At 39.9% G+C, this 9,308-nt stretch overlaps 1 protein-coding gene across 4 annotated transcripts in view; it reads left to right on the top strand.

The window, feature by feature from the left end:
- The window catches only part of TXNRD1 (thioredoxin reductase 1), a 115,446-nt gene that overhangs the window by 70,606 nt on the left and 35,532 nt on the right, over positions 1-9,308 (top strand). For 3 of the 4 annotated variants that reach the window (XM_017540461.2, XM_017540468.2, XM_017540477.2), the window contains one exon: positions 8,018-8,140. In XM_017540461.2, coding sequence (XP_017395950.2) covers positions 8,018-8,140 — 123 coding nt within the window. Of the gene's footprint in view, positions 1-6,674; positions 6,698-8,017; positions 8,141-9,308 lie in introns of those variants that run through there. The other variant, XM_017540453.2, reaches the window with a different exon arrangement.

Here is a 9,308-nt window from a genome sequence, read left to right on the forward strand (position 1 = left end):
AGTGCTGGGATTACAGGCTTGAGCCACCGCGCCCGGCCATTTTGCAATTTTTAACAGAGCTTTAAATGCTAGGAAACTGCCTCTGCTGAAACTAAAACATGTTAATTCATCTAGATGTTCTTCACTTAGTGTAAAGCCATAAAGGCTTTTTTCTTTCTGTGGCTTATAGTTGTTTTAAGAATATAAATTACAACCTTATTTGGAGATTATTGCCAAGAATTTGGGTCATTAAGAAAACAACTTGAGAAGGTGCAGTAAGCATGCCCCATAAGCTTTTTTTTTTAAAGATGGGGTTTCACCATGTTGGTCGGGCTGGTCTTGAACTCCCAACCTCAGGTGATCCGCCTGCCTTGGCCTCCAAAGTGCTTGGATTACAGGCATGAGCCACGACGCCCGGCCGCCCCATAAGTTTTTTTACCCCAATTCCTATAGGAGCTTAATGTTTGGTGGTCGTGGAATTTTGCTGTTAGTAATTTAGCAAATGTTTAGGTATTTGTTATGCATAGCAGTGGCAAACTTTCCTACTAAGCCTAGTGGTACAGGAAAGGGAAAGCCAAAGACAGACAAATGACACCAAGATTGAGTTGAAGGATCTTCCATGCATGGGGGTGAGGTTCTTCACCAATAATAATAGTAGAGGTTTTAGCAAAAACAACTTTCATGAAACTTGGCAAATTATTTTCTAAACTAGTCATTCCTTCTTTCACATGTGAAAGAGTGCTGACCCTTGCTACTGTCTACTATCCTTTGATTTATAGTAGCAGTCATGGAAGCATCATTTGGTCTCACTGATCTTCAGCATGTCTCTACCAACCAAGTTCCTTAGGTTTTGCAGAGATCTGTTGCTGGAAGAAAAAGTACTCTCACTGACAGCAAAAAGACCCTGCCCCAGTACTTTACTGCCAATCAGTTGCTCTGTTGAATGCCTCATGTCTTTACTAGGAATATTTGACAGCAATGACTTGAAAGCCTTAATAGAGAATCTGGAGGCTTAGGAGAGGTAATTTTTTGGGTCTTCTCTAAAGTTAATAGCTGTTAAAATATAAAGTTAACCATTAGTGTTTTTATTTTTACTGGTTGGCATGACACCAACCAGTAAAATGATATGACGTGATGGATTGCCTCATTTTTGAAATTAAAGTGACTGCTTGCCTTGAGGAAATAAGGAGATTAAAAATGTTTATAGAGTTTAAGAATCAAACTGCAAATTTGGTTGTTTCTTGGTAATATAGATTACTTTAAATTTTGCAGGTTCAATAAACTGAAATATAGGAAATTTTTTGTTGTTTTTGAGACAGGGTCTCTTGCTCTGTTGCCCAGGCTGGAGTGCAGTGGCACAATCATGTCTTAGTGCAGCCTTGATCTCTCAGACTCAAGTGAGTTGCCTGCCTCAGCCTCCTGAGTAGCTGAGACTACAGCTGCGTGCCACCATGCTCAGCTATTTTTTTTCTTTTTTTTTTTTTTGGAAGAGACAAGGTCTCATGTTGCCCAGGCTGGTCTTGAACTCCTGGGCTTAAGAAATCCTCCTGCCTTGGCCTCCCAAAGTGTTGAGGATTAACAGTGTGAGCCACCACACCCAGACTAGGACAATATTTTTAAGAAATATTTTAAAAATATTTTGAGAATATTTTTATGTAATAGAACTATTGAATCGTAGAACCACTTGCTAGTTAGAGGATCTGGGATCAGATCCTCACTCTATAACATTCTAGTTATGCACTTTGGATAAATTATTTAACCTGTAAACATCAGGTTTTTCATTTGCCAAGTGGGAATAAGTTTACAGTAAGAAAGTAGAAAACGTTTGTGAAATGTACTTGGAGATATGAATTACGGTATATAGTATAGTTGGAAAAGCAAGAGGTTTGTCATCTCCGTTCGAAGTTGGGCTGAATTCTTGGCTTGTGGGCAAGTTTCTTTATCTCTAAGGGCCTCTATTCAATGTGAAATGGGAATAAACATCTGGCTGGAAGACTTTATTGTGAGGGTCAAATGAGATAATATATAAAAAGACATTTTTCTCATTGTAGACTCCATGTTAGTGGCTCACTCTCTAGATCAGAGTCAGCAAATTCCATGATGCCACCTCCCTCCATGATAATGGTTCATCTCTGTAATGGTTCATTTCCTTTCCTTTGATTCTCTATGACTGTTTATCATGCTTTTTAGACCCTTGTCCTAGGGGTTGTATTACCAAGTGATTAGTAATTCGTTTATTCTACAACTGTTTGAGTACCCATTTTGCCAGTTACTGTTCTAGGCACTGGTGAAAGAATGGTGGATAGAACAGTGCCCACCTCTCATGGACTTCATAGTTTAGTGGGTATATTAATTTCCTATTGCTGCTCTATCATACTACCAAACGTTGAGTGGTTTTAAATGACACTAATTATTTTACAGTTGTGGAGGTTGTATGCTAAAATCCAAATATCAATACGTCTGGTTCCTTCTGGAAGCTCTGAGGCAGAATCTGTTCCCTTGCCTTTTTCAGCTTCTAAAGCCCACCTGCATTCCCTGGCTCACAATCTGTCCCTTCCTCTATTTTCAAAGCTGGAAATGCAACCTCTTCTGTCCTCACATCTCCTGGTACTATAATCAAGTGTCTCTCTGCATCCCTCTTATAAGAATATTCGTGATTACATTGGGCCTAGTGGGATAATCCTGGAAAAATCTCTCTCTAAAAACTTAATCATTCTCCAAAGTCTCTTTACACATAACGTATTCAGTGGTTCTAGGGATCCAGACTTCTACCTTGGAGAACCATTGTTCACCCTATCATAGAGAAAGACAGCATATTCCTGTTAATGATGATAGCTCTGAAGAAAAGTTGCTTAGGCTGGGTGCAGTGGCTTGTGCCTGTAATCACAGTACTTTGGGAGGCCTATGCGGGCGGATCATGAGGTCAGGAGTTCAAGATCAGCCTAACCAACATGGTGAAACCCCATCTCTATTAAAAATACAAAGATTAGCCAGGCCTGATGGTGCACACCCGTAATTCCAGCTACTCAGGAGGCTGAGGCAAGAGAATCACTTGAACCCAGGAGGCAAAGGTTGCAGTGAGTCGAGATTGTGCCACTGGACTCCAGCCTGGGTGACAGAACAAGACTCTTATCTCAAAAAAAAAGAAAAGTTGCTTGGATAGAGGTTGGAGTGCTGCCTGGGAAGAAGGGTTAAGGGGAGGCTCCTTGAAGGAGGCATTTGAAATGTAATCTGTTTTTCATAAGTCATTTACCAGAATACAGTAATGCACTATATAAGGTCAACCATGTACTGAATGAGGTCAACAATAGACCACATATATGGTGGTGGTTCCATAAGACTAGGCTCTCATCTAGTGAGGCGGTAGTGCTCCCAAAGTCTGGGCCCACAGAGATGAAAGACAGGATGCTCATCCTTGCAGAGTTGATGGGGTTGTGTGATGGCAGCAGTGGGATTTCAGAGGAGAAGCACCCAACTCAAGGTGTATTAGTCCAATTTTCACGCTGCTGATAAAGACATATCCAAGACTGGACAGCTTATGAAAGAAAGGAGTTTAATGACCCCAGAGTTCCATATCACTGGGGAGGCCTCACAATCACAGTGGAAGGCAAGGAGGAGGAATAAGTCACATCTTGCTCCTCATGGCTGCAGGCAAAGAGAGAAATTGGGGAACTCCCCTTTATAATACTGTCAGATTTCATGAGACTCATTCGCTGTCATGAGAATAGCATGGGAAAGACCTGCCCCATGATTTAATTACCTCCTGCCGGGTATCTCCCACAACACGTGGGAATTCAGTTTGAGTGAGGACACAGCCAAACCATATCACAAGGGCTGTTAAGTAAAGGCTTCTAATTTAAGCTTGAAGGGCATGAAGGGGTTGGAGTGGAGAAAAGAGGACATCCCAGGTAGTGGAACAGTTGTATATTCTGAGTGCTGTGGCAGCTTGTGTTATTGGCATTGTAAGAAAGAAAAGAACATTGGGAACTGAAGAGAAATTTGTTGGATAAAATGGAACTTTTGTGTTGTGATCTCTTAGTGTGTTGGTTAAGGAAGCCCCCAGTCTCCACGGGAATGCTGTGGAAGGGTAATATGTTTGTACACTGAATAAAAATGTATAACATCATGCTAGTCTGTCTATCATGCTAGTGGATCAAGATTTGTTAGGAAGAGGGCATTTCAGGTGGAGATTGATGCAGGGAAGCTCAGCGGAGGACACCTATAAAATATGTTCTAGCACTTCTTGACTTAGTTTCAGGCAATTTCCCTTCTTCAGGAAATGGAGAATTAGTAACTTAAAGGGATTAATTCCTACCAGCCACTATGCTAACAGGCATTATCTTTCTTAAACTCAGCCATTTGATGAGGTCAGGAACCTGTTAGCTTCGTTAAGGATTAGGTGATTTGTCCAAGTCACCTCGCCTTTGAGTTGTAGAGCAAGTATTTTAACTCAGGTTATTTCTGAACCAGAGCCATGTATAATGGTAGGGGGACAAAAGTACAAATCTGGTAAAGGATAGAAGCTATGTTTGGGGGAAAAGTCAGGATTGCTTCTTCTGATTTTAAAAGGCCACCACAGTTGAATTGCTTTCTGTATTGTACCCTTTTTGGAGGAGACTTGAGGAGTGTTTTACTAGGAATAGGGCTGGGGAAAGGGATTACTATGACAGACAGGTGGAAGAAAAGGAAGACCATTCAATGTGTAAGCCTTGCCAACAAGTGACAAATGCCTACAGGTCATCTACTTACATTCTAAGCAGTGGCTCTCAAAGTGGATGAGGCCCTTTTGGGCATACTTTGAGGTCAGAATTATTTTCATAATACTATGATTCTCTTGGATGTGAACTGTGAAGTTTTCCAGAGGTTACATGACAGGTGATGTTGCAACAGAGTGAATGGAGAAACAGATATGAACTGTCTTTTGTTGTCAGACATTAAAGAGAATTGCAAAGATACAAAACAGTGCCATTCTTCTAATTAAAAAAGTTTTTTTTTTAAGTAAAAATACTGATGTTAACATTTAATAAGTATATTATTATTATTATTATTATTAATTGAGATAGAGTCTCATTCTGTCACCAGGCTGGAGTGCAGTGGTGGGATCTCAGCTCACTGCAACCTCTGCCTCCCGGGTTCAAGCAATTCTCCTGCCTCATCTTCCTGAGTAGCTGGGACTACAGGCACATGTCACCACACGCAGCTAATTTTTTTTTTGTATTTTTAGTAGACACAGGGTTTCACCATGTTGGCCAGGATGGTCTCCATCTCTCGACCTCATGCTCCACCCGCCTCAGCCTCCCAAAGTGCTGGGATTTACAGGCGTGAGCCACCACACTAGACTTATTCTTAAATTTGTTAATATTTTAAGTTTCTTCTCAATTTTAATTTCTAGTATAGTAAATGGATAAAACCTACATTAACAAAAAAGCTCTCTGGAGTCTCAATTTTAAAGCTAAGATTGTAAAGGAGTCCTGAGATGTAAAAGTTTGAGAACTTCTGTGGCATTCACCATGGTCAGCGGATATAATTTCTAGTAATTGTAACTGGAGGAGAATGGGAGCATTTTTCTCTTTTCCTTACCCCATCTCTGTGCTACTTTCTTATACTCTCTAGGGGAGCTGTCTTCTATTTTATTTATATTTCAGGTGAGATACCACTTAACATGGAACTGAATGACAGCACTTTCAAGTTTGGTTAAAATTTAAAAACAAAATGTTTAATTCTAAGGTCAACTGAATGCTTCAATTTCCCATGTCTTACCAGTTTTACCTATAGTGCTTAAAAATGTTGAGGCTCATCCAGAGCTTTTTTTGTAAAATCTGTGCACTGGTTGACTTTAAGTTTAAACCATGAGAACCCAGGTTAGGTACAGAATTTTAGTAAGGAACAGATTTTAAACATAGGTGCATGAAATATGTGGCTTTTCAGCTTGAGGATACATTTTCCAATATTTGTTCTAGTAGGTATATTGGAGGAGGGAGATTCCCAGAACTGTGGTTTTCATTTATTCAACTGGTTATTGTGTTCTGTCACCATCTTTGCTAAGTTCATGCAAATAAAATGAGGTCAAGATGAAAAATGATTATATTTTATTTTTCCAGCAGAGCATCTAATTGCGTTTATTGGTTAACTCTTAAACCAAANAAAAAAAAAAAAAGAAAGAAAAGAAAGAAATTTGTAAAATACGTAAATGACTTTTTCAAAATCCATACACAGATTATACAGACATAATAAACATTATTTTTGAAAGACCAAAAAACTCTTAAACCAGTAAGTCATGCTTTTTGAGACTGAGTAGAGAGTCACACTAGTTATTTGAAGCTTAATTGATCCTTTCATCGAATGGCTGTTATTACCAAGTTGTTTTTCCCCCACAGTGCCTTGTATTGAAGGAGGAGCCTTGGCCATAATGCCAGTTGATGACTACTGGCTGTGTTTACCAGCCTGTCATGCTAGACCTTTTGTGCAGACTGTCAGGGTGGCGCAGTCTTGTCCCCACTGTTGCTGGTTTCCAGGTGTTCTCCCTTCAGTCCCTGAGCCACTACATGTGCCTGACGTGCTGCCAACAGGTAGCCACAATGCTGTGCTTCTTCCGTCACATAGCTCCATCGCACCCCCTTCCACATCCCAGGAACCTTGTTGTTCTGCTGACCCCAAGCTCTGCCTTTCACCCCCTACATCTGATGGTAGGCAAGAGAGAAATGTGCAGTTTGGGCTGGTAAGTTTGGGGACTTTTTTTGTTATTAAGGTTAAGATTTGATTTTTTTATGAGATGGAGTCTCACTCTGTCACCCAGGCTAGAGTGCAGTGGTGTGATCTTGGCTCACTGCAACCTCTACCTCCCAGGTTTAAGCGTGTCTCCTGCCTCAGCCTCCAGAGTAGCTGAGATTACAGGCACATGCCACACGCCTTACTAATTTTCATATTTTTTAGTAGTGACAGGGTTTCACCACATTGGCCAGGCTGATCTCGAACTCCTGACTTCAAGTGATCTTCCCATCTTGGCCTCCCAAACTGCTGGGATTACAGGCGTGAACCACTGAGCCTGGCCTAAGACTTGATATTTTAAAAACATTGTATTGTGCCTGCTAACAGCATTCTCAGTCATTATCTCTTGTTAACATAGATTTTTATTTTAATTAAAAAAAAAAAGATTTTTATTTTAATAAAAAGGTAATATTAAATAAATCACCAAAATATCGTATTAAACCCATGTGAAATATGATCGATGGGTATCAGAATTAGTGGAATGAAAGGATTTTTTTTTTTAAATTGAGAGCCTAACATCTAAGTTATAAAAGCCTGTTACTTGCTAAGTATATGGAAACTAAATATAAATGATAAATATGGGAGACTTCATGCATATTAATGCAAATTAAAGGAATGAGCTTTGCAGAGTTGGGCTTATTTAAAATATCCTACAAGAGCAGCAACTTTTACATGTAACTTTTCATACAGATCAGTATCAATTGACAGTTTTGGTCTGAATTTCTAGATGTTACACCCCAGCTAAACAGTGTAGAAAAGTCTTAAATTTGGCTGATCTTTTAAAATTGTTATACTGAGATTAAGCTGTGACCATATTTACCAAACCCCTATCTTAGCTTGGGATCATAACCCACTCATTCTATCTTTGATTAGAAAGTAAAGACGATTGCTGAATTATATTGAAACATAGTACAAATGTTTTTAAAAACCTGGTTTAAAATCTAGTTTAAAAATTCTAGGAATAAAGGGCTGATGATTAATCTTGATTTTGACCTAAGTTGGTTTACTTATGTAGAGGTATTATATGAACACTTCAAAGTAGTTAGCAGTGACAGTCTTTGGGGTTAATAAACTAAAATAAAGCAAGCAGTTCACCACTTTAAGGAAGGTTGAATATTTCTATCTGTATGGTGTAATTAATATAAATCAAATGACATCTTCCGTTTGAAAATTCCTTTTGTTTTTCTTTAAGGAAAGATTTTCTTACAAAGCTTTATAGAAATTCCCGATTCTAAGTTAAATTATTTTCTCTTCTGTTATTTTTCTTTAGGCTTATCAGGAGGGCAGACTTCAAAAGCTACTAAAAATGAACGGCCCTGAGGGTCTTCCCGAGTCCTATGACTATGACCTTATCATCATTGGAGGTGGCTCTGGAGGCCTAGCAGCTGCTAAGGCAAGGCTCCTTGTGTTATGTGTTGTTTGGGTTGTGATTAGAATATTAACTTCCTTGACGGGGTTGTCTCTCTTCTCTGTGGAATTTATTTGATCCACTCATGTGACATTTTGCACATTAACTTGGGCAGAACATGGACATGGTAAAGGACCAGTTTATAAATCACTTTTTCAGACTGAAATAGATGGTCCTTATATAAAAATATAGAGCCCAGTATTTTGGAACATGTTTCATTCACTTTTTTAGTTGACTTTTCAAAGATAATAAGGATGTTGTGTAAAAATGGTTTGAAATTAAGCAAATGTATTTCTTTCTTCTTTCTTTTTTTTTTTTTGAGACTGAGTTTTACTCTTGTTGCCCAGGCTGTAATGCAGTGGCATGCTCTCCACTCACTGCAACCTTCGCCTCCCAGGTTCAAGCAATTCTCCTGCCTCAGCCTCGTAGCTGGGATTACAGGTGCCCACCACCATGCCCAGCTAATTTTTTGTATTTTTAGTAGAGATGAGGTTTCACTATGTTGGCCAGGCTGGTCTCAAGCTCCTGACCTAAGGTGATCCACCTGCCTCAGCCTCCCAAGGTGCTGGGATTATAGGCATGAGCCACTGCACCCGGCTCATAGATTTCTTATTTTTATTTATTTATTTATTTATCTTAGATGGAGTTTCGCTCTTATCACTCACACTGGAGTGCAGTGGTGCAATCTAGACTCACTGCAACCTCCACCTCCCAGGTTCCAGTAATTCTCCTGCCTCTGCCTCCTGATTAGCTGGGATTACAGGTGTGCACCGCCACGCCCAGCTAATTTTTGTGCTTTTAGTAGAGATGGGGTTTCACCATGTTGGCCAGGCTGGCCTTGAACTCCTGACCTCAGGTGATCTGCCTACGTTGGCCTCCCAAGGTGCAGGGATTACAGGTGTGAGCCACTGCGCCTGGCCATATATTTCTTATTCTTAATTAGTATCTGTCTTTTTGACTTGAATGATTTCTCTGTTCATAACCCCTCCTCCCCAATATAAAAAAGATGGAGAGCAATTGGGTTTCTTAAACCCATTTATTAAAAATGATTTGCAGGCCGGGCGTGGTGGCTCAAGCCTGTAATCCCAGCACTTTGGGAGGCTGAGGCGGGTGGATCACGAGGTCAAAAGATCGAGACCATCCTGGTCAACAC

Source organism: Cebus imitator, unplaced genomic scaffold, assembly GCF_001604975.1.
Source record: "Cebus imitator isolate Cc_AM_T3 unplaced genomic scaffold, Cebus_imitator-1.0 Scaffold8, whole genome shotgun sequence".
Lineage (NCBI taxonomy): Eukaryota > Metazoa > Chordata > Mammalia > Primates > Cebidae > Cebus > Cebus imitator.